The 26376-nt window shown below is 38.7% G+C and overlaps 1 protein-coding gene across 1 annotated transcript; it reads left to right on the forward strand.

The window, feature by feature from the left end:
* The first annotated feature begins 16 nt into the window (after positions 1–16).
* Positions 17–26039, forward strand: HSPA4L (heat shock protein family A (Hsp70) member 4 like). The gene is made up of 19 exons (XM_082237528.1): positions 17–266; positions 5857–5914; positions 6035–6175; positions 6919–7041; positions 9222–9321; positions 10292–10425; positions 12094–12338; positions 12424–12500; positions 13208–13359; positions 13753–13859; positions 14789–14922; positions 17075–17274; positions 19099–19200; positions 19721–19858; positions 20157–20282; positions 22471–22578; positions 24075–24194; positions 24824–24985; positions 25816–26039. The coding sequence occupies exons 1-19, from the start codon at positions 160–162 to the stop codon at positions 25996–25998; spliced, it is 2517 nt and encodes an 838-aa protein (XP_082093654.1). The 5' UTR covers positions 17–159; the 3' UTR covers positions 25999–26039.
* The last annotated feature ends 337 nt before the right edge of the window (positions 26040–26376 follow it).

Raw genomic sequence — 26376 nt, forward strand, 5'->3', positions numbered from 1 at the left:
CGGTTGGTGGCTGTTGCTCCGCAGTGAGTGAGCGAGCGAGCGAGGAACCGCGTCGCAGCAACAGCCGCAGCCGACAGCAGCGCCCGCCCGACGAGGCACCGCCGCCGCAGCAGCGGGCAAGCGGGGGGAGGAAGAAAGGGGACCACACCCGGCGCAGCCATGTCTGTGGTGGGCATCGACCTGGGCTTCCAGAACTGCTACATCGCGGTGGCGAGGAGCGGCGGCATCGAGACCATCGCCAACGAATACAGCGACCGCTGCACCCCGTGAGTAACCGGCCTTCTCGCCGCCGCCGCCGCCGGCCTCCCAACCGTCATTTGGTCTTAGGCCCCGAGAAGGAAAGCGGCCCCCCTCCAACTACCGCTCCCGGCACGCTCTCCCCCCCCCCCGCCGCAAATAACTACCGGCTTCCTCACCTTACGCAGCAACTACCGGCCGTCTCTACACCGCATAATGAGCTTCGAATGAGAAACGGCCGGGCGCCGGTGTCTCTCCTCTCTCTCCTTCAGCCGCTGCCGGGCGCCTCCATTTTCATTCATGTACCCCTTGCTCTCTTCGCCGCACCCCCGTCCTTTTAATTTTTCCCCTCTCCTCCCACCTCCCAAGGATTGATTGCATTCATCTCGCTTAAATGGGTGACGCTCCGCACCCCCCGATTCTCCGCAAGAGAACGGTCTGGAGGTTGTTGCTTTTTTTAACCTCCCTCGGAAATTAATCACTATGATGACAGGTCTGGATCTCCTTCAGCCTTTAAGGGCTTGGAACCCACTTTTAGCCTCAACCCATAAGGGGGGCTGTGGACCCTCTTCCTGCTTACTGTTTTAGAAACCGTGCTTATATCTTTTCTTGGAGGGGGGGGTGTCTTTTGCCACCTCATCGTCCTTATGAATTTTACTTCTCTTTGAAAATAACCCCCCTCTCCATTTTTTTAAATGGTAGAAGTATTGGTGTGCAACTCGAGTCTTAGATCACAACCCCGTGTCTTGCAGGTTACAGCATCAAATAATCCCGAGGGAATTATTTCGTGCATTACTCAGTGTTCTTTTCGTGAGCTCTTCACTATACGACTTAATTAAGTTTGGACGGGGGGGGGGGGAGAGAATAAAGCATTTTCCAACTTGGTAAATAACCCCAGATGGTTGGACAGTGTTCTCGAAGCTACCAGCATGAGTTTGACCAAGCTGCGGGAGGCAGTGGAAGACAGGAGTGCCTGGCGTGCTTTGGTCCATGGGGTCGCAAAGAGTCAGACACGACTAAACGACAACAAAAATAACCCCAAGGTTTCAGTGTTGACACAATCTTTCCAGAAGCTTGAAAGGTGGCTATAATACTTTACATGAACAAAATAAAATACTCAGTTTAGGGGTAATTCTGATTGCAGCAATGTGCAACATTTACAGTCCACCCTCTGAATTCACCATATTGGAGTTGTGTGGATAAAAAGGAAAGGCAGGATAGAAGGGATAAAAGTTGACGCAGCTCTTCTTCTCTTTTTACACCCCACGCCCTTCTGTCTGACCTGTTACTACTTGTTCAGTTGCCTCACCTGGATGTAGGGCATGGAAGGTGATGTCAGTGAATAGTTGGTGTGCTGTACGTATAATAACAGAGTATGCAAGAGTAGGTGGAGATTCCTCATTCTCCCTTGTTTCCATGGGTTACAGCGAGAAGTGGTAAATGAGCAGTATCTCTGTTATTCTAGCACAAACTAGGGATTCACATAACAAAAAGCAGGGGATCTGTAATTGCTGGCTTTCTGTCTCTTTGAAAAGCAAGCTTATTGCTAGGAAAGCTTATAACTATTCATTAATCACTTAAATAGCATAAATGTAGTGAGGATGTGAAAACATGATTATAGGAAAGGTTAGAATGTTCATGCAAGAATGTTCATGCAAGAACTTTTTTGTTGGATCAGACCAAAAGTTCAGTATTTGAACGCTCACAGCCAGGTCACAAATATATTTCTTTTCAGCATTTTGCTTCTTTGAGATACTGCCTCTGAAACAGATGGGATGGGATTGGAATAATGGGAAAGCAAAAGTAATAGGGATGGACATGAGTAAAAGCAGTTATATTAGGGTCCTGTTTGCAAACAGTGCTAAATTATAGTTTAGCAATTACTGGGGAGAACCTTGGCTTGCAGGCCCTGAGTTTATGCACCCCAAACCCTTCTCGCTCTTCCTTCACAGCTGTTGTTGAAGCATACTAGGACCATAAATCATTGTTTGCTCCTGAATTGTTAAAAAATCTAAAATTTAACTGAATCCGTTTGTTTTAAAATGCCCGTCAATTCCAGTCTCTTGGTGGTGTCTGTTCTGGAGAAGTAGGGAGCATGTGAGCCCAACGTTTGCTCAGGCTTGTTTTCATAGTGCTAAACTATAGTTTAGCATTGCATCTATACCTAGACCTCATTGCTGTTGAGGATAAAAGCTAAAGGTTAAGGAATAGCTTTACTTTTTAATAAGTGTATTACATGGCTACTAGAAAGGTTTCACAGAAAATTTACCATAATTTTTTAATGACGATTACAAGAAATAATGTATGTGGACAAATGCTGAAGAGTCTTCTCTCCCTCATCCCATCGAATACTTTTCTGTGAACCGCCCTGAGACCTCTAAGTATAGGGTGGTATATAAATTCAATAAATAATAATAATGAGGTAGCTTAGTTATCAGATGAAAAACAAGAACCTGTGGCAAGTCTAGTCCAGCATGCCATTCTTGCAGTGATTCCCATCAACTGGTATTCAGGGGTATACTGCTTCTGGCAGTGAAAGTAGAAAGCCATCATGGCTAGCAGCCATTGATAGCCATATCTTCCATGAAATTGTCTGATTTTCTTTTAAAGCCATCCAACTTGGTGGTCATCACTACTTCTTGGAGGAGCATATTCCATACTTGAGTTATGAGTTCTGTGAATACCGGTAATTTATTCTTCCTTTAGTCTGTCTTAAATCCTTCAACATTCACCTTCATTGGATTACCCATCGCTTCTGATGTTAATGAAAGAGGGAGAAAAACCTTTCTTTCTCCACTTCCTCCACGCCATGCATAATTTTATAAACTTCTATCATGTCTCCTCTTAGCTTTTCTCTAAACTTGGTGTTGTTTAGTCATGTCCGACTCTTCGTGATCCATGGACCTGAGCACGCCAGGCACTCCTGTCTTCCACTGCCTCTTGCAGTTTGGTTCTCTAAACTAAAAAGCCCCAAATATTGTAATATTTCCTCACTGGGAAGTTGATATATTCCCTTGATCAATTTGGTTGCCTTTTTCTGACCCTTTTCCATTTCCACAGTAGCTTTGGTAGCTATCCTACCACCCTAAGGGTCAGTTGCTGCCAGTTCAGACCCCATGAATGCATATGTGAAATTCATTTATTTTTGCCCCAGTGTGCATCACTTTACAATTGTGTACATTGGCCTGCATTTGCTGTTTTACTGCCCATTAATTCAGTTTGGAGAGATCCTTTTGGAGCTCTTCTCAGTCCTTTTTTGTTTTAATCTCCCTGAACAATTTAGTCAGCAAACCTGACTACCACACTACTCTATCTCTAAATAATTCATGAACAAGTTAAAAAACACAGGTCTCAATACAGATTCTTGGGGAATGACACTTTCTACATTCCTTCATTGGCAGAGCTGTCCATTTATTCCCATTCTTTGCTTCCTTCTTAACCAATACCCACTCTTCAAACTTTTGTATGTAAAGGACTTGCTAGATGCAGCTATTCAAGGCTGTTGAAATTCTAGCCAAGGAAAGCACCAAAATAAGTTTTACTGTTGGAACCATTAAAGGAACAGATCTCTCATGCTATGGAGTTTCCAAGCTCTCTTAAATAGCTCTTGTAAAATCATAATTTAAACTTAACAGTGTAAGTACCATGGTAGGAAGCTCATGATCTGGGTTGCCCTAGTAGAATGGGAGAACCCAGCTCCTGGCGGTAAAATTTAGCCAATCTCTACTTATATCCTAAGAATCCTAGTCCACTAAATTGATAATACAAAATGAGCTTCCATAATCTTGGGAAACATGCCTGATCAAAAGATAATTGAAGTGGGATATTCCTAAGCTAACTCAAAATGCCATGTTTTCTATTTCGAGCCTTAGGCAGTTCATTGAGGTTAAAGAAGCCCAAAATTTTCTGATTTGTATTAGACCTGATGATGTAGTCTAGCTCCTGGAGAACATACAGTTATCGGTATTCTGCATCTCGACCTTAGGTTTCCTAAAATTTAGCACTTTGGCCTTTTCATAGTTATACAAACATTCAAGGAGCTACTCTAAAGAAGAAAGTCCCGAATGATGTATCGGATCTTTTTAGTATAAGGCTAGTTTTGGATGTTTAGGTTTTATGGCTTCATTCTTGTTGTGACACTTGGAATTACAGAAGTAAGGTACTGTCTGCAATTGCTGTTTTGAAGCTGCATTGGAAGGCTTGGTAGTGCTGAAAACTGGGAATGCTCTTCACAAGAAAGTAACCCTGTAAAAATCTGCTCCTAAAACTCCCTATCATTTGAGGATTTGAAAATTGTGAAGGAGGATGATTACCTGCACAAATAATCAATGCATGTAAAATGAAGTTGCTGTTGATTGATGCAATGCATCCCATGGTGCAGTACATCCAGTGAACCAAAAAACTGTAATAAACAAGATATTTGTAATTTCCCAGTCATTTGAATGCTTTGGGAGGAAGAGTGGGATAGAAATATAATAAATGAAAATAATAAACAATGATTTCAGGACCTCATTTGCACCTTTAAAGTGGTCAAGAGTTTTAAAAACCCTTATTATGAATCTTACAATGATCATACATGTAGGATAAGAATAATGACTTCTGCTCTTTAGACTGATAAGGAGCTGTAAATTAACTAGGCATGAATTGATTAGGAAGTGCTTAAAAGGCAGTACTGGGGCATATATATCCGAGACTATAATTATTCTTAGTAATGGGCAGCAAGAAAACAATAACTGTGGAAAATAATATGTACAAGTTTTTTATTTTAATTTAAATCATGCCATGCAATATGCAAGCAAAATGTACTGTGGGCAAAGACTGTCTCTAATTTCCTATCCCACATTGCTGAAAAATTACTGTCTGCAATTAAAACAAGAATTAGCTTTGGGTCGCACACCAGGGGGTATCCATGTTCTTGCCTATGAAGTGCAACTGTGCCTCTTTGAAAAAATGGAGGGTGGTGCATCACTCCATGTGGAAAAAATGAAAAAAGGCTAAGGCTGGCATTAGTCAGTCTTGGACATATACTTACTTTTCTGGCTGAAGAAAGTCAGTATATACAACAGAACTGAGGCAGTCGTTAACTAACATTATACTGTCAGGCAAATGTGTACTTTAAACTAACAGTATTACCCAGTTCCTTTGTTTGTGACATCTCCAAAGGAGCTGTTTTTGTTAGAAAAATATGTAAATTTGACAATCTTACTAGAATACATTACATAGAATTCTCCATATGTTAGCTCACCAATTTCTGAGATAGATTCTTGAGATTAAGACCATCTGTCCTTTTAAGGATGGATGAATAAAGCAAGTTAGCTGAATTTGAATACATGTGGAGAGTGTCAAGATGATAGTTCAAGGTTCTGCTTTGCAAATTATGCTAATGGTTGAGTTTTTGAGATGCAGGTGTGAGTTCAGTCTGTTTGTGTGATTGCTATTTGTTCTAGTACCACAGTGGTTTACTTGCATGGTTTTGCTAATAAGATAACTAATGACACAACTTTAATCGTGTGTGATGGAAAGAAAGTCTGCTTGTTTCAGAAATAAGTCTCCCCAACTGCCTGTTTATTCTTTTCTGGACTCATTTGAAAATTGAATACTGTATCTTTTATATTTCAGAGCTTGTATATCACTAGGAGCTAAAGCCCGGACTATTGGAAATGCAGCAAAGAGCCAGGTAAACGTTAAATTATTAGTACTTTAGTGAAAGCTGTTGTCATTCCAAGCAGCAGTTCTTGATTCTCATGAGAATTTATAAACATTAGAAATTAGTAATGGCAATGTTATACTTCAACAGATTATCACAAATATTAAGAATACATTGCATGGGTTCAAAAAACTGCATGGGAGAGCATTTGATGATCCATTTATAAAAGCTGAAAGAGCCAAACTGCCCTATGAGCTTCAGAAGTTGCCTAATGGGAGTGTTGGAGTAAAGGTGAGTGTTCCAGCCCGTCTTGCAATATTTAAACTGTTAATATTTATGGTGCTTTGTGCATCCTATCAAATGATCCCTTCAGTTTGACTTGCCAGATTGTTTAATGCCAAAACAGGGCAGTGTTGATGATTTGATGAGATAGATCTGAATAATTGCAGAAGGTATAACGGAGATACTGAATCTGCTCACATAAACCTGTCTGTGCATCTTTGGAGGCACTCCTCAAATGGGAGATGAGGCAGATGGCAACTGGAAGAGGGCCTTTCTGATGGTTGTGTGGCAGCAAAGAAAGACCATTTTTTTGCCCTTTTCCCTTTTCCATATCATTATTCTAAAGTAATCTTATCTGTGGTTTTTGTTCTTTTGTTTTATTTATTTAAAATGTTCTCTGTGTGTGTGAACACTAAGTGAATATATCTGTAACACTGTAAGTCAGAATTCCCATATTGTGATTGGTTGTAGATTCCTGTTCAGTGTACATTTAGTCTCATCTGCCTAATGAATGTAACTTCATGACATGTTAGTTGCATGCATGATTTACCTTTGGTATGCATACAAAATATCTTGAGTGGATATCTGATACATCCATGGGGCATTTTATATTGTAGTTCAGAGGTCTATTAAATGTTATGGCAATATTTTGGAAGATTGTGTTAAACATTTATTGGAAACACATTATGATAAAATGTAACACTTCTGGGGCACTGTGTGCTTTAATGGATACTGTTTTCCTTTTGTTGCAGGTACGATACTTGGATGAGGAGAGACCGTTTGCAATCGAACAGGTTACAGGCATGCTCTTGGTTAAGCTTAAAGATACGTCAGAAAGTGCACTTAAGAAACCTGTAGCAGATTGTGTAATTTCAGTAAGTTGGCATTTTATGACTTTAATATGCTTAACATCAGTTGTGTGGTATTCTATTGGGGAATATCAAAATGAAACCTGTTGCTTAAAAAGAAACATAAATATGCTAAGATGGTTATGCTTTGCAGAATATTTACCATAATTTCTCTTGAGTTTTTCCAGCTTGGTAACACTTATAGAAATGTGAGCAACAGAAGTCCTTTCATTTACTGTTGTACCCAGTGCTGTAAAATCTTTTCAAAGACAGGCTTCAGGTAAAGTTGAAGGTTGACCTACTTAGTTTTACTGTGTTCTCTATGAATAAGGATGCAAGAGGGAGAGACTAGCTCGGTGGTAAGTCACATGTTGCAGTCTTGGAAACCTTGGGCAGCCTGAGTAGCTAATACTTAGCTTGGTAGACAGACAGGTCTGGTTCACACACAATGATAAGCCATGGTTTGGTTAACCAGTGTGATTTGTTTGAATATGTGAGCCCAGCCCAGCAGACTAACTATGGTTTCTTTTCTGTCAACAAACCATACTGTGAAGCCATTGGGTTTTTTCCCTCTTAGTTTTAGAACCATGGCTTGTTTTGAGAATGATGAACCCAGCAGCCTTGCTTAAACTTTGGGGTTTTTTAACCATTCCACACCAGATGCTCTCTGATAAAAGGGCTCAAGGCAAGAACAGCTAGAAAACAAGTCAAGCTTTGGAGAAACAAGCTGTTGCTTGTTTGCTCATCTGCAAGATGATTCCTGGGTAAATAAATTGTGGCTTAGCATTAAGTGTAAATGAAGCCAATATCTGACATGGTGCAAGGCTGCTTCCTCTTTTCATTGGGAAAGGAGTCCAGGTTCAGGGAGTCAAGTTAACCAGCCTTTGATATAGAAGAAGCATCAAAATGCATGGACAAGAAGTAGTTTTAGTGGGACAGATTGATAGAAGCTGTACTTTTTTGTTTAGTAAATTGGTAACCACTAGAATCAAGTATTTCGTGCAGCTTTGGATTAAAAGTAAGAAATCTGAATTCAACCAGAAACCAAGCTTTTAGAATCTGACTGGAAGCATGCATTTTGGTATGTGTACATGATATTACCTTCCATAATATACCACTTCTGCAAATATCACTATTAGATTACAACACTCTTGCCACTTTGTGTTATATTTGACTAGAAAGAACGTAAAGGAATGTATAGGCTAACATTAAAGGCTTGATTTTGTTGTTGTTGTCAAATGAGCCTCACCAACTGGGAAAACAACCAACAACACTCCTGTAGATGTTCTCAGTGATCAAGCTGGGATGTAAGGGTTCAGGCAGTCCCTGAGCTACTCTGGACCTAATTTGTAAATTAATACAATAACCTTGAACTTGGCTTGGTAGTAATTTTTATTTTGAATCTAGATTCCGTTTGAACAGAAATATTAAAGAAACAAACTTGAATCCTTTAATAAATTTCCATGCATAGTCATAACATAACACCAGTATGAGACCATCAAAAAGACTTCTACCCAGCACTTTGCTGCCATTATTCTCTTCTCTTGTCACTCCTTCTGTGACTCTCTTTCTTAAGTCCTTACTTTTTCTGCCCATTCCATGTCCCTTCTATCAAAGCCCTTCACATCCTTGTCCATCCCCCTATATTTCTCCATTCTAATATCCTGATGCACCTCTGACTGTGTTCCTTACCCTTTAAGCTCCATCGCCCTCTGTGGTCCAAAGGACTCTTCCTTCCTCAGCTCTTTATACCTTGAACTGCTTCCCAAACACCTCAGTTAAGCTACCTTGAAATTCAAAATCCATATTTCATTAGGCTTTTGGCACACACCAAATGTCCCTATAACCTAAACCTGAGTATATGCAACTGAAATAAATGGAAATTCTTTCCCTATGTACACCTATTGTCTTGTCCTTCTTTTGTCTCCCTTGTGCTGGACTATGGATAAGTTTTTCAGGATAAGGACCAGTCTTCCTGTACTTACTAATGCTGAAAACCTAAAAACTGTAGTGATTTCAGCATTTCTACTTAATTGGAATGTGAATTGAACTATTTAAGTACTATGCATTAATAGACTTACGGTATATCTTATTAAATGGAGTATTTTTGAGTTTTACAGTGCAATAAGATGTTTGGAATATGACTTGTGTGAAATTCATTAGCAAAAAAGGAATGCAGTGAAACTAATAAAACATTTTTTCAACAGATCCCAAGTTTCTTTACTGATGCTGAAAGAAGGTCAGTAATGGCAGCTGCACAAGTAGCAGGTTTAAACTGCCTGAGGTTAATGAATGAAACTACAGCAGGTAAACATGTGGCTTTGATTATTACTATATAGTATATAGCTTAGTTTAGAATCAAATTTACATTGAGTGTCAAGATGTAAACCAGAGCAATTGCTGAAATGGTGCACTATATCATGACCCCCTAGGGCAGCCTGTTTACAAGTAAACTACTCTATAGTAGAGGTGGGAGATTAAGGCAATGTATATGCAAATCCATCATAGTTTTTAATCTTACTCTCAGATGTCTCATTTAACTCCTTTCGCGTTTTTAATCAAAACATTTTGAAGATGAGTGTTTAAAAAGTCACTTCTTCATGATGGCTTTTAATTTGGCAGTATCCAAAATGCCACTTAAATACATGTACTTTTGGATAGATCTTGATACACAAAACTTTCTAAGTTGTTACAGTTCCCATCATAAAGCTATTGATGACACATTCAGTCTGTTTTAATAATAATAGCTAGACAAAATTGCTTATCATGTGTGGATTCTGGCTTCAGTGGTTACCTAGCCTTTTGATTCCAGCAGGACATTGGAATATAGGAGCATACACTGAATTGTTTGCTCTTTCTGCCTTTGCATGTTTTAAATCAAGTGCAAACACCATAATTGAATAATTCAGACACTGATTGTATTTAGATATAAAATGGTTTGGATCTTATCCATTGCTGTTGTTCTGCTAGCACAACAGATACCTGCTTGCACAATGAAGCTTTCCCCTCCTCTGTCCAGAGGCTTGGTGGACCCTCCAGATAAGATTTTGAGGGTATGCTGGGAGCAGGAAACAGAACTCCACACAAATAACACTGAATATAGTCCCTTTTTCTGTTAGAGAAGATAATAGATTCTAATGCAAGTAAAGCAGACTTCTTGGAAGAGCCTGAAAAGATATAATGCCTTTTTAGTTTTTTCATGATTCTATAATGTATTTCATAATAGTATTCTAATGCTACTTAAGTTTCACAAAAATTATTCTTTATTATCTTGCAGTTGCACTGGCCTATGGAATTTATAAACAGGATCTACCAACCCCAGAGGAGAGACCAAGGAATGTGGTTTTTGTTGATATGGGACACTCTGCATACCAAATTTCTGTTTGTGCTTTTAACAAAGGAAAATTAAAGGTAAAATATTGAACTGACATGTGATTCAGAAAAGTAAAGAAGCGTAGGAAATTATCATAGTTACCAGTAATTCATATGCTATAATGGGCTGCTGTAAATCAGTGTCTGGTACTATGACCATTCTTTTAGATCAGGCAATCCTTTCTGAAATGCATATAAAGAAACATGATTTTGCCTACTACTTCATCCTCACCTAGTTTTTTTGTTATTGTGGCATGACAATAACAAAAACTTCTTTTCTGAAGGAAGCTGTATAACATTTTTTCCAAAATCCTGTCCTTAGTACCAGTGCATCAGGATATAAACCATCTACCCATCCTCATATTACTTTGTGGTAGTCAAAACATGTCCATCCCCCCTTATTCAGGTGCAAATGTTGGTTTTGAATCCTATCATACCACATTGGCAGGGGCAGGGAGGGAAAGGAAAGCCATAAACTTTGCCAACACTTGCTCAGACTCCGAACACTGCTGACATGTGACTCCCAACAGATTACCCACATAGGAATGCAGCCCTAGATTAAAATACTTTTACCACCATGCTTTAGAGGGTTGGTATCTAACTTGAATGCATTTCACTCTTTATGTAGCTAAATAAGTTGTCCCTAGCTTATAAATAGTTAAGTGTATTAGTAAACATTTTAGACTTTAAAATGCTTGTATTTCCCATTAGAGTAACAAGCATCTTCAAAACGTCTTAGAAAATAAGTGAGCCAAAGGCAGTTTGAAATGTCAATATATTGGGCAAAATCCAGCATAATGCAAGTCAACTTTCACTTATGTGACAGGACTTCTCTCCTGTTCCCTCACACCCTCCTTAAATTTTAGGAATGCACAGGAGGCTACAGGGACAGGGAAAAGGTGAAGTCCCATTGCACAAACCATAAGTCTATTCCATAACCACACAGAGACACCATTTATCTCTTATTACTGCAGCATTTTGGCAGAGGATGGTGAAGCCACAAAGAGATTCATACATGTTTGATCCAACTTTCACGAAGGCAGCAGAAGCTGAAATATCAGCTATCTGTTTCTTTATCCATGGATACCAACTGTTTGGTTTAAGAGGTTTAGAAGGAAATCGTAGCTTTAATCTCTGCCATCTTTGCAAAACAGTTAACATTTTTTGGACTGCTACTAAAAGATGTTTATAGTAAGCATTGCATTAAACTTACTGCACGATATTAACTTCCTGGGAGGCATAAACTTAACATGTTTGGCACCTCCTAAAATATTTATTCAACTGGGTCTTTGCTGGTCATTGAGCCCAAGCCTTTGAGAATTATCTGGCTACTGTGGTTCTTGCTGTTTTTACTGTATGTATTAGCTTTTAATGGACTGTTTTTATTGTATTGGTATTTACGATCTGTATCCAATGCTGGAGCTCCAGTTGTGCAACAGACTGCTCTGTAACAGAACTTCCTCTCCTGTACCTTCCATCCCTACCCCACAATCAGAACCAGCTCCAGAGGGTTGGGGGACCCTTTGGAGCAGATTTGGGGTTACACAGAGGGAATAGAAGTCACATGGTGCAAGAAGAACTTCACTCACACAGCATTTGATGCAACTCATGTGTTTTAAACTGCCCTAAAGGGTGGTGGACAGTATTAAAAAGTGTTAAATAACTTCCTTTCCTTACTGCCATTATGCTGCATCTTTAACTTCACAGGTACTGGCTGCTACATTTGACCCATTTTTGGGTGGTAGAAACTTTGATGAGGCTTTGGTAGATTACTTCTGCGAAGAGTTCAGATCAAAGTATAAACTAAATGTGAAGGACAATCCTCGAGCACTGCTGCGTCTGTATCAGGAATGTGAAAAACTGAAGAAGCTTATGAGTGCCAATGCCTCTGATCTTCCCATGAACATAGAATGCTTCATGAATGACATTGATGTCTCTAGTAAGATGAACAGGTATTGTGTTCAGTTTTCTATAAGGCTTAAATAAAATTAGTCATTTTCGTCCATAATACTTAATGGATTCTTCCCTTTTAAACAGGGCTCAGTTTGAACAGTTGTGTGCATCACTTCTGGCCAGAGTAGAACCTCCTTTGAGAGCAGTGATGGAACAAGCAAGTAAGTGAAAATTGCTTCAGCTTATTATGAATATCTGTCTTCTGCTTATCTTCAAGCTAAAGTTCTTGTTTGCCAGTCTGACCAGTATTTATTATTACATTATTTATTTTTAAAATTTATATACCACTAGAATGTTCCTGGCATTGGGCAATCAGAACAGATTAGGGATTCTGCTGGATTACTGCCCACCTCGCTGCCCAGCAGTCTCCCTGCCTGAGCTGACAGCTGATTTCGGAGGTGATGTTGAAGACCCCCAGATTTCTGATTTTGGGGGACTTCAACATCCATGCCAAGCTGACTGACTGGGGTGGCTCAGGACTTCATGGCTGCCATGATGACAATGGGGCTGTCCCAACATGTCACTGGCCCAACACATGTGAGGTGATGGGAGAGTTAGGGGCAAACATTGTGGGACAAGGTTTGTCAAAGGGATGGGAGGTTGAAGGGGTTTGGATTAGATGTAAAGGGAGGGGATGGCAGTGTGGGGTAGGTAGACTGGGTTGGCAAGCAATGTGAGCAGCAGTGGCAATCCCTAATAAAGAAATATTTGCCACAGTCATGGCGTGGAATCCCAGTTATAACAGCAAAAGGGACACATCGTTCCTCTCCCTAAGTACTTTCCCCCCAGGCACAGAGTTCCAGTATAAAAACTGCAGTATCTTCTCCTCTAACTATGGAAGCAAATTGTCTGCTTATGTGTCTACTAGAACTGCAGCGTGAAGATATTTACAGTATAGAAATAGTAGGTGGAGCAACTCGAATTCCAGCAGTGAAGGAGCAGATTAGTAAATTTTTCTGCAAGGAGATAAGTACCACACTTAATGCTGATGAAGCTGTTGCAAGAGGCTGTGCGTTGCAGGTATGTTTACTTAACAATATTTCATTAGCAATAATACTTAATATTTCTGGGATTGGTAATTTGACCTCAATGAGACATGCTATAATTATAGTGGGATTTGGACCAGGCCATCATAGTGAAAATTGCAAGGCACTGGTATAATGCCATATTTTAATTGTTCACACTATTTTTTTGTAGTAATTTCCATTTTGAGTATACTTTTTATTGGGGAAGAGAGTTGCCATTCTTTCTCTTGTTCTTTTCATATCCTTTTTGTGCTGGTGGCTAGTGTAACAGGTCTTCATGAAAATCATTACTTTATGAAATTAAATGTATGTGGCTGGTCATAAAGCCAGACACAAAGCAAATATGTAATAATCACAAGACTTAGTGATATTTTATCTTTTTTCCTAGTGTGCAATTCTTTCTCCAGCATTTAAAGTCCGTGAGTTTTCCATCACAGATGTTGTTCCGTACTCAATTACTCTGAGGTGGCAGTCATCTTATGAGGAGGGGACAGGGTAAGAATTTGAACAACGTTCCAAATCGATAGTGTGTCAAAGGGTCAGTAAATAGATGAGTTAGATTTGCTATTTGTAATACAGTGAAATGTCTAAAAATGTGCATTGGATGTAAGCAAAGCAGAGATACACAATCACTTTGACATAGACATTCCCATGAAGAGCTTTTCTTTCTTCCTGTTTTGCTTGATAACATGGTCTTGTGTCCTTTCATAGTAAGCTAGATAATTAACACATGGTGGAAAACATATGTGTGACCTATGCTATACAGATAACTAGGGATCTTTTTAACCTCCAGCTCTCTAGGGAAGGAAACTAGGACAGGAGCGCATCATGCAGATTCATTTGCGATGTTCACCTTGGCAAGCATTCCTCTCTCTTGTAGGGTGAGCACCTCTGAAACTCATGATGACATAAAGAGCCATCCCCTGCCTTTATTCTTATGAGATGTACTCATAGTGGGGAACAGGAGTGCAAGGAAATACAGCCATGCTGGGCATCAGAGGTGCTTGGAGCACCCCTGAAGCTTAGCATCACTGGGAAGAGAGCACCCAAGACTTTGGAGATGTACCACAAGCATCTCCAATTCTCAGTATGATACCTGAGATGAGATCCTGCACCTCCTAGGTAAAGTTAGTAGTGACAACAAATTTTGGGCAGCTACCAAGGATTTTCTTATAACATCTGCTCCTCTTTCTTTCCACAAACTCTCTTAATATTACAGGAGAACTGGGAAAAGGATATAGTTGAATTATAGATTCTTTAAGTTTGAGTCAACACATGCAAATAAAAATGCCTGCAAATAAAAATACCTGCACCTCTGAAACTCATGAATGAAACTCTGAAATGCCTGGTGTTTTATTGTTGTTGTAACTTGTATGGTGTGCAAACTTTCGTATGGTGTATAAAGATTATTTTATTTTTTGTAGTGAATGTGAAGTGTTCTGCAAAAACCACGCTGCTCCATTCTCAAAAGTTATTACTTTCCACAAGAAGGAGCCTTTTGAGCTGGAAGCATTTTACACCCATCCACATGACATTCCTTATCCTGATACAAGAATAGGTAACATTTTCTTTACTTCTTGAGCATGGCATTACAGTATGTTCTAACTTTGGCATTACAGTATGTTCTAACCATTGTTTCAAAAACTCAAATACTGGTGTAACAAAATTAAGAAATGGTTAGTCTCAGAATCAGTCTTTGAATCCGCTCACGTACAACTTTGTCCTTGAATATATTTAATGTTTAGCTTTTCTGCTTCATTTACTTAAGACTGTATTTCTCTCCCTTTGAATCCAGACCTCTGTATTTAAAGAACTACGTAACAATCCTCATTCCCAGGGGAGCTTTGGATTTCAGTTTTTTGAACAGTGTCTCGCCTGTAGTGTTTTTTGAACAGTGTCTTGCCAGGCTTGCATTGCAAGTCTGTTGGATAAATTTTCAAAACCAGTTTGATACGGCAAGAAGTACCTGCCATTTAAAAGTAAAAGATTCCATGGGTTGGCTCTGAGTGAACCCAAAGTTGCTCTTTGGATTCCAAGCTCAGTAGTGTTTCAATAGATAATTTAAACAACTTGTACTGCAAAATTTTAGCAATACTTAGCTGAGGAATGATAGCTGCGAGTTTACAGTGGGCAGAGGGAAATAACATGAATATAGTAGTTGTTAAAAGGGACGCAGGTGGCGCTGTGATCTAAACCACTGAGCCTCTTGGGCTTGTCAATCAGAAGGTCGGCGGTTCGAATCCCCACGACAGGGTGAGCTCCCATTGCTCGGTCCCAGCTCCTGCCAACCTAGCAGTTCGAAAGCACACCAAAAAGTGCAAGTAGATAAATAGGTACCGCTCTGGCGGGAAGGTAAACGGCGTTTCCATGCGCTGCTCTGGTTTTGGTGTTCCATTGCGCCAAAAGCAGCTTAGTCATGCTGGCCACATGACCCGGAAAAACTGTCTGCGGAAAACGCCGGCTCTTTCGGCCTGTAAAGCGAAATGAGCACCGCAACCCCAGAGTCGTCTGCGACTGGACTTAACTGTCAGGGGTCCTTTACCTTTTTTTAGTAGTTGTCAAAGTATAGGCACAACGCTGTCAATTGCAAAGCAGAAGCCACTTAAAGTACAGTTTTGACTCCATTGACTGCTTCCATTCAGTGGCTTGGCTGTGTAAGGCAGTGGAGTGGCACATCCTTACAGCCATCATGCCAGACAGCTGTTTCCCTCCTTTCTCGTAATTTTGCTGGTAGAGGTTCTAATTTGCTTCTGGGCCATTTTGACTTCTCCCTGTATCTGTAGGTTTTCTGCTTCTCTGGCATATCTTCCTTGCTGTATTTCCTTTTTCCTAGCAACCATTGGTTATTCCATCTGGGATGAAGCTACAATTGGGAGCTGAAACAACTTTTCTTACCTACATGGGTTCATTGCTTTTAGATTAAACATAGTGGTACCTTGATATTATTTTAAATTAAAGCTTTTCTTTTCTACAATGTAGTTGCATAAGTTTAGAAGGTCAGTTCCTGTCAGGAGTATGTGATGACTGACTCATCTGTCTCAGGGCACAGTAACAGACAGTACTTCGTGGTCTTTTTGTATGCCTAGGCAGATCAACATTTGAGATCTTAGGAGCTTACCAGGAAGGCAGGGACTTATGCAGCTCTGTGCATGTGCCCTGAAGGCTAGGACAGGCCTCTGCATAGCTCAGGAAGTTTCCAAATGTTGATCTGTGCAGAAACAGAACCAATACATACAGAGCCAGAACCCATTTCAAGAGCAAAAGTCCTCTAGTTTGAGTCAGATGTCACTCGGTGTGTTTATAATCCCACAGTAATTTAATTAGATAGTGAGCACTGGCAAAATAGATCTTCTGGTTCGAGTTTGTAGAATATTGAAATGTTAAATAGCGTACATCACATTACAATGCACATTGCTGGTGAGTCCACTCTGTCTACTGTGCCACCTTCTTTTCAGCTGTAGATTTGTTTCAAAAGTTTATCTTGTCCTTGTTGGGAACAGAAGCAATATAGGTGCCTCTGATCAGAGGTAGCCTTCATAAAACATCTTTATGAATAAGTTGTAATCTAGGAGTTGCTAGTTGCTAACATTTACTTTTTAAAAATGTGTAAATATATCTAAGTAATGATGAGGTAACTAAATGAATTTGGGCTTAGCACAAAAAAACCAAGTCTACAAGCCAATGTCCAATGTCTGCTTTGTATTGTTCAGGTCATTTTGTTATTCAGAACGTTGGACCCCAACATGATGGTGACAATTCAAAAGTGAAAGTGAAAGTTCGAGTTAATGTCCATGGAATCTTCAGTGTGGCTAATGCATCTGTGATAGAGAAGCAACATGCAGAAGGTGATCCAAGCGATATTGCTATGGACACAGAATTGCCTTGCAAGAATCCAAGCAAAGAGGAGCTGGTATGTTAAACTATGAAATCCTCTCACAACTACAAGTAGAACATAATTTTTACTAAAACTTTATTTTTAATGATCTACTGAAAAATCTACTTGCTTAGGTATCCCCTTATTCTGGAAGTTTTTAAACATTTTCCTAAAACAAATTATTACTGAAGGTGAGCAGTTGATGCTTGTGTTTGTCTGTCTTTGAGGCATACAAGTAACCTGAATATCTGCTAAACCTGGTTTTTAAAAATTAAAATGTCCTGAATACGAAGTAGAAAAATGCTTTTCTCAATAAAAAGTAGCCATTTTTAATGTCTAAGTCTTGTTTTCTGTGGTGTAGCAACTAATTATCTTCTGTTTCTACTATGATGCATATCAGCAATTAGCTTTCATAATTGAGGATGACTTCCTTGACTCTGAGGATGAGGTTTGTTTTTATATGTAGCATTCAGTTTGCTTTAAGATAGCAAAGATATTTTTCCCTCAGTTTGTTCCTTTTCTGAGAAAAGTGGGACATAAATGAAAGAAATCTTTTCAGAAAAGGAAGTTCTTAAGTACTTGGCAATAGCTATGCATTTCGGAATTAAAATACTATCAGTCTTGGTTTTAATATTGTGATATTTACATCTTAATATTCTATAAGATAATTCAATGTCTTTAGCAAAAATTACTTCTCATCTAGTGGTTGGTTAACTGCTTCAAAACTAATTATTAAATGAAGCATGCTATTGATGCCAGTGTAGACACTCAAAACTAGTAAACGGTATAAAAATACTTGTCTAAATTTCTTATTTACCGAAATCTCATATACAGGATGAATGCTCTGCTATCCCTGAGTTCTTATGCTTCTGTATCCCTCTGTGACTCCTTGTTGTATTAGTTTGCTAGGTTTGGGGCCTATACCGTAGGTTCTTTCCACCATCTGTTTCTTGCTGTACTCCTGCTTACCACTATAGCTGAGTTTAAATCTTCCCATTTTTCTACTCATCTTTTTATTTTTGTAAGCTAGAGGAAGTCCCCAGTTGCAATGCTGTTTTTTCCTATATTATATTTTTGGGCTTTGATATATTGTGACAGTGTATGTCAAAAAAATCAGATTACTGTCACTAATGTTGTATTTATAAGATAGATAGGCATTTGGCAGAGCAGTTTAAACCTTTACACTGGCGTTGGAGAGGAGAAAGAGGTTGGATTGGGTGAAGGTGCCAAATGGCCAGGCAGAAACCAGCAGAAAGCCCTGAAATGGGAGGGGACTGAGTTAGCCTGGGATTCATTGGTTTCCAGGCTGGTTCCACTCCTGTCATGTGGCTGCATCAGGCTCAATCCAGACCAGATTGCCTCATCATCTCAAGGTTTATACAGAGATCTACCTGTCCCCTTCTTCTGTCACATCCAGCAATGTGGATGCAGTGGTGGCCCTTCTAGTTGGTATGTTAAACCCCACTGAGCAGCGAGCAAAATCTAATAGAATATGGAAGGATTCAGGACCCATGGTTCTGAAAAGTTTTGTCTTTATTTGGGGTTAATCAACTCCATCCTCTTGTCTTCTTTCATTTGTTTTCCAGTATTGTGGGAGTAATCTAACTGCCACCATTTGGAATTTCATGATCTAGAATATGTTTTCCTTGCCTTTATCATGTTGAAGCAAACAAGGCTTGAGAAGCCTTAAACATTATGCTAAGAGTAATAGTTACGTACTTCAAGTAAACAAGCACTAGTTAAGTAAAGTGCTTTTTTTACTGATACATCTTGTCCGATTGCACAAAGCTGCTATGTAGATGACTAGAGTACACCTTCCTGTAAAGTTTAGTGTGGAGGTAAAACTTTTCTTTTTTATAGGCTAAAATGCAGGTTGATCAAGATGATGGCAATCACAAGAACCAACATGAGCAGCATAATCAAGGCGACGAGGAAGTTGATCATATAAGCTGTGAAGGAAAGGTCAGTATGAAATAGCAAAGATAAGTTTGAGGACCTCAAATCTTAGAATAGGAATGGCTCTTGTCCGAAACTGCTAAAAAGTTGATGGGGAAACACCCTTGTACTATTGTGTGATCAGTCTCCAATAACCTACTTAAATATAGCCATGAGTTTTGCTATCTAGGCATTAAACACTCATTCAAGTGCTAATGGGCTTCAAGTGCATCCTGTGACACAGAGAATTAAGATAGCCTTACACACCCTCAATAGAAACTGATGCACTAGCTCTTCTTTGGTTGTTAATCTAAAGCGCTTCTAAGAGGATTTTCTATTTAAGCATTGCTTGAACTAGCTTCCTTACTTGACTTAAGTGTCATCCAAAAAATCCTGCAGCATCTGCAGATGCTAAACAGTAATATTATCCTTCTGTGGATCTTTCATCTTAAAATTGTATTGCCTCAAATCTTTATATGACATGTTTTTCTACACTGGGTTCAAATATTCTGAATGTTGACATATATTTCAATGTGTGATTCTGCAGACTGCTTCAGGAGACAAGATTGACACAGCTCAGTCTGGCAAAAGTAAAGCAAAGATCAAGAGTATTGATCTCCCTATCCAGGTTAACCTATACAGACAGGTGGGACAGGACGTTATTAACTGCTACATTGAAAATGAGGTAAGGATACAGAGTTATTCCATGTCTGTAAAGCAGATGTCTCAATTCTAGATTAAATAAAAGAATTAGAAGAAACTGAGTTATAATAGTAAATCTATTACAGTTAAGTGATGGAATGTTGTATTTTTTCTTATTCATAAGTTTACCCAGTTTAGAGTACATGATAGTGTGGTTGGTTCAGTTCAACAGATTCCAGAGTCTGAAGAGGTTTGTTGTGGAAGATTCCCAAAATCATATTTGAAAAAAATAACATCTCTGTACTTGGCAAGATTTTAAATGATTTAAAATTTTCTTACAGGGGAAGATGTTAATGCAAGACAAGCTGGAGAAGGAGAAAAATGATGCCAAAAATGCTGTTGAAGAGTATGTGTATGATCTAAGAGACAAGCTCTGTGGTGTCTATGAGAAATTCATCACTGAAGATGTAAGAATCATTGTGTATTTATAACATGAGGAATCTGTTTAATTGGCAAATCATACTGAAAGAAAGGGACGCAGGTGGCGCTGTGGGTTAAACCACAGAGCCTAGGACTTGCTGATCAGAAGGTCGGCGGTTCGAATCCCTGCGACCGGGTGAGCTCCCGTTGCTCAGTCCCAGCTCCTGCCAACCTAGCAGTTCGAAAGCACGTCATAGTGCAAGTAGATAAATAGGTACCGCTCTGGCGGGAAGGTAAACGGCATTTCCGTGCACTGCTCTGGTTCGCCAGAAGCGGCTTAGTCATGCTGGCCACATGACCCGGAAGCTGTACGCCGGCTCCCTCAACTGATAAAGCGAGATGTGCGCCACAACCCCAGAGTCGGACACGACTGGACCTAATGGTCAGGGGTCCCTTTACCTTTACTAAAAGAAAAGGAGGGTGGCTGGTGTCAGAAAAGTGGTGTGCCTTAAATCGCAGCTGCACTATAGCATTGAATTCACCCTACAGTATTTTCATTAAACAGCACAGATAACAAAGTGAAAAGTTTTTGAAGGCATAAGTCTTTGTCACATTGGAGAGTTCTGGCGATTAGTCTGGCATAGGTCATGCAGAGCTGCCTTCACCTCTTTAAATCAGCATTTTACTTGCATTTTTGAAGTTCCAATACAGGATTGTAATGTTTAAACTGGTCCCATAAGTTAATTCTTAAAATTGTTTTTGGAGTTATATTATATTAGAATATTTAAAATTCCCACTATAACAAGACTTTATGTTTTGAGAAATCCATTTTGCATAAAAGTAGTAACATAATGAATGTACACAATGCTAATCAAACAGGGCAACTTGAATGAATAAAATAGCAGGCAAATGAAATTTGTAATTTTAACAGGAATCGTACCCAGATTCCTATGCATGCTGAAGCATATATGTTTATTGTTTTCACTGCTTTCAGTTTTTTCTTATATTCTAAGTAATGTAAGGGAAGTTCCTATTATCACATCATGTCATAAAATATATACAAATATTAATATATACAAATATTCTAATAATCATTTCCAGGTAAAACATTGAATTTGATTATAACATTTAAGTCATACGAAGTATGCTTTAGGAAGAAAAGTCAATCAAATATTTCAGATCAAGTACTTTGTGGACTATTGGAGAAAAACTTTCAATATCTGTACAGCATATTCTAAAGTTAACATGGCATACTTTAGGGTAGCAGAAACTGATTTTTTAGTTGACTACAGTAATTAGTTAAAAGAAAGATAATTTGATGTATTGATTCAGTGTAAATACATTTGCATATTATCTAAAACATAAATGTTCCTTTTTGAAATATGAGGGAAAGTGTGAAGTAATAAAGAATCAATAAACGTATCTTTCATTTTTAGAGAAAAGCCACATGTCATATTTGCTTCCAGTTCTTTTATAATAACATACTGAAGCCAAAACAAGCTCAAAATATATGGGTGTGCTTTTAACTTTCAATCCTATCAATTTAAAATTGTTTCTGACCTATATGCATTTCAGCTACAGTTTCAGAATTTCATTCCCCCCCCCCCATTTTGTTGACTTTCCTTCATTTCCTATTGCTACTTTTGTCACAAATTACTTGATGAATATATATTGGAATGGGAAAAAATAAATTAGTGTGGCTTTTTGCATGACTATAGATTTAAGTGTACTACATTTTAACTACAGCAACACTAAAATAAATTAGCAGGGTATTTCAGAGAGAATCTTAAATGGAATTATAGCCTTCATGCATTGCTTGACAAATTAACCGTTAGACTTCATTTACTTAGCTTTACCTTGTCCTGTCATTCAGGCTGTGGCTGAGTCACACAGATTGTTGATGTTTATGCAGAAATTATGAGGGGTAAAGCAAGAACACGATACCCTTGGAATAATTGTAACAAAACTCAATTTCTACTAGCTGTTTCTATACCTTAGCATAATGCATGGGACCCAGTTAGCATTCCAGTTTAATTTTTAATGCCATTATAACTGAAGTGCTGAAACTATTTCCCCCTTTTATGTAAACTTCTGTAAAACTCAATTTCCTATAACACATTATTGTTACAGTCTCAGTATTGGATATCAGTTTTTGTAGCTGAATGCATTCTTACACAGACAGCTTCTGTTTTCACTCATTCAAAATGGCAAGGCTTTTTTTACTGCTTTTTCTAGGATTCAAGAAAGATAACTTTAATGTTGGAGGACACAGAAAACTGGCTTTATGAAGATGGAGAAGACCAACCAAAACATGTATATGTGGAAAAACTTCAGGAAATGAAAGTAAGACCTGTATTTTAAGAAGTGTAATAATTGAATGTCGTAGACATGTGGACTAGTAGCTTTGCTTTCTTAAAGCCACTGAAATTTGACCAGAGACAGCAAGAGATTCAAGATGTCACAAGAGCATTAATTAAAGTGGATTAAATGGAGTAGTTGCAAGTACTATAGCTTCAGACTGACTTTGAGTACTGATATCAGCATTTTCTTTAGTATACCTCCCAGTAAAAAAACTAAGCCTTCAACCTGTACACTTGTAGAAAAATATTATACCTTCCTGCCAACCCAAGTACCTTATGGTGACTGACTATAAAATTAAAATTAATAAAAAAACAATCAGGTAGTTAGTCCTTCATGGGCTGAGGCTTACACCCAGCCTGTTGTTTGTTGTGATTCCTGGTAGAGATGCAAAAAGAACCAGGGGGCCAGAGGCACAAAGTTATTTGCAAGTCTCCCTACCAGCCCCCAAAAAACCTTGGCTAGAGATCATGATTTGCTTGGATTGAAACAAGCCTTGATTCCCAGTGTGGACATAATGCTAAGCCAGTGGTTGTTTCTCCTGCACCAGGAAAGGAGCAGAGAGGCTCTGATAAGGTGGCTTATGGTTTACCATGACATTGAAACTGAGTTTTCATTTGCCTCCTAAAACAATAGCCTTCCAAAATAAAATTATCTTCAAGGACCAGTGAAAAATATTGAGAGAGGGGACCAGCTGCACTTTACAATGCAAGATGTTCCATAATCTCAGTGCAGCAATAGAAAATGCCCCCTTTCAAGTTCTATCCAGCTATACCTTCACCTAGGCAGGACTTGTATTACTCTCTCACTGAGCAAGACTTTGTGGTGCTGATAATGTGTGTCACAGCTACTTGTTGATGATTAATTTCATTTTCCTTGCATTTGTCTCCTACACTTCCAAACCAAGGTTGGTAAGAGGAAATTATAGTTGGGGATGTACTAGCTCTGGATTTCTTGTATCAAGCGTTAGTTGGAATTTGATGGTCTCCAACTTCATGAATTGGTTCCAGACCTGCTGTTCTAGGAATAGAAAGCCGCCTCCTATTCACAGAAGTGAGTCTGATCCAGCAGAGGCTCCCACTCTACTAGGCACTCCTGTAAGCAGTAGGGAGGGGTTTGCACCTCCTGTACTGTTTGAGAGGGCCTTGAACTCTGGAGCAGATTGTGGAGGGAAATAGCATATCCCCTTCCACCCACAAGAGCAGTCAGGTTGTAGAGCTTGGCTCTGCAACTCTGGATTCAACCCTTTGATTCTAAATACAGTAGAGAAGAGAGGCTTGCTAATGCTGGTATGTGAGCCACTTTTCTGTTTCCTCAGCAAAGTAACTAGTTCATTTGCTTCCCCAGATTGCCATTCTTTTTTCCTGTAGGTTTATAAGGAATTCTGCTTAATAGTTCCAAAAATAAACCTTTATTCATGCTTTCTCCAGTTTTTAGGGAATAATTTTAAAATATCTCAACTTCTGCTTCCTCTGTTGTAGAAATTTGGCGGTCCTATTCATGATAGATACATGGAACATGAAGAGAGGCCTAGAGCATTAAATGATTTGGGAAAGAAACTCCAGCTGCTTATGAAAGCTGTAGAAGGATACAAAAATAAGGTAGGTCCATAAGATTTACAGGATAGTTTTAATAGTACTGTATTGAACTCCTGTATAATTTACCTATTCTACAAATTACTTGTCAACAAGATCTTTTGAAAGAGGGTAAAATGTGTCTCCTTTAAACAGAAACAAATATGTCTTCTTTTTCATATCATAGTGTCTTGATTTTTTTTCTTTCATATCCTTAACATACTATATTCACAATTAAACATTTCTTCTGTGGTATGTAACAATTGATAATATATTTTATGTCTAAGCTTTGTTTATCCATCAGTAAAATAGATGGAGTGACTTTTCACAAATTGTATTTCCAAACCTAGAGTTCCTTTTAATATATAATTATTCAAGTTTGCAAAATTGTGCTGTTTGGAAAAGACCGTAGCATAGATGCGAAACTCCTGACTCATAGATTGGATGTGGCCTATGAATATGGTATTCTGATTTTTTCTGATTTGCTTGCTGATAGCAAATCATGATTTATCAGTTGACACATCATACTTAACCATAGTCATGCTTCCTTAATAATAGTCTGGAATGACTTCAGAAATGAGCATATGTATTCATTACCTTTCTGAATTCTGAATTTAAATAACTTATTAATAATTACAATTTTTTTTCTCCTCTAGGATGAAAAATATGATCACATTGATCCTGTTGATATGGAAAAAGTTGAAAAGTATACCAGTGAAGCAATGAATTGGTTGAACTCAAAAATGAATGCACAGAACAGGCTGAGTCTCACCCAGGATCCTGTTGTGAAAGTGGCAGAAATAACAGCAAAATCTAAGGTAAATGTGAAATTTCTGTGAATGAAATAGGATTAATATAAATATGGATAGACCAAGAAATAAATGAATATTCCAAGTATGGTAATAGAAGGGGATAACAAACATTTCTATTAAAGTTAATAAAAAGGATATCAGTAGGACAGTTACTCTTTAGCATCTATACACTGTGAGCTCCATCTACCATAACCGTTAAGGTGACCCATCTGTAGACACAGGGCTTTGAATCACAGTGTCTGAGTATGGTGACACCAAAAATCAGCTAAAGCTCTGATTGATGCGGAAGAATTTGGCCTGGATCTTAAAGTTTCACTCCATCAATGGAAGGAGCATCTGTTTTTTTTCTTACACTAAATGTGCATAAAGGGTATATAGGTGTTTTTGTGTATGTGCACATGCCTGCATATATTGCAGGTAAAACCATATATCTGTTTTGAAAACCCTGTGTTCTCATATTTGGCAACAATTTAGATTGATTGAAAATGTGCAAAGCAGTAAACAGATTTTGACTAGCAATGGATAATTTCTGTCTCTGGATAAGCAAGAAGCAATGTCCTATGTGTGCCATTTAGCATACTTGCAGAAAGCTTGATGATTCAACAATTGGAGCAGATAATAATGTAGCTAACAAGATTTGTAGCAGTTTCCATTATTTGAAGGCTCTTCAAGCTGATTTGTAAACAGTTGCTTAATACCAGAATCTTTCAGTCATGGGCAGATCTTTAGTGAAATAATTACCCCCAGGTATACCTCCCAAATACCACATCATAATCCATTACATTCGTATTTTTTGCCAACTTACCATATTTTCCCCCTCTTCATTTTAATAACAGGAACTGGACAGTTTATGTAACCCTATTATTTACAAGCCTAAGCCCAAGGCAGAGCCACTGTCTGAAGATCAGTCAAAATCTAGTGAACACAATGGACCAATGAATGGACAGAGTGGTGCTGACACAAAATCAGAGGACAGTTGCCAGCAGCCTAAATCATCTGAAGAAATGGATGTGGACTAAGTTTTGCATTTCTTTCAGTCCATTAAAAGCAGTGCAAGTAATCAGAGGGTCCATCTTTCTTTTATGTCTGATTCACACTACAGATGTTCAGTTAGTCAACTTTCTGTCCTTTGTTCTTTGCAGTAGGTTTGAAAGTGTTTTTCTATTTGAGTGCATTCCCATTGTTCATTCCATGATACCGCTTATGTGGAGCGTTAGTTGAATGTAGATTGTAAAAGTCAGTTTAAGCTTTCCCGATATATTTTATATCAAATAGGCAGAATTGCTATATAAATGACAACAATCTACCTTATTTAAAGCTTTTATTGTGGGTAAGCCTCTGCTCCTTTATTCAGGAAAGGCCACTGTATTGCACTACTGATGCTGAAGTCTAGATCT

This window comes from Podarcis vaucheri (genome assembly GCF_965113315.1).
Source record: "Podarcis vaucheri genome assembly, chromosome: 9".
NCBI lineage: Eukaryota > Metazoa > Chordata > Lepidosauria > Squamata > Lacertidae > Podarcis > Podarcis vaucheri.

Bases quoted from the DNA above. Each gene is read 5' to 3' on its own strand.
- HSPA4L (XM_082237528.1), top strand. From the start codon at position 160: ATGTCTGTGGTGGGCATCGACCTGGGCTTCCAGAACTGCTACATCGCG. The intron at 6,176-6,918 runs GTGAGTGTTCCA...CTTTTGTTGCAG, and splicing joins ATGGGAGTGTTGGAGTAAAG to GTACGATACTTGGATGAGGA. The intron at 19,859-20,156 runs GTAAGGATACAG...ATTTTCTTACAG, and splicing joins ACTGCTACATTGAAAATGAG to GGGAAGATGTTAATGCAAGA.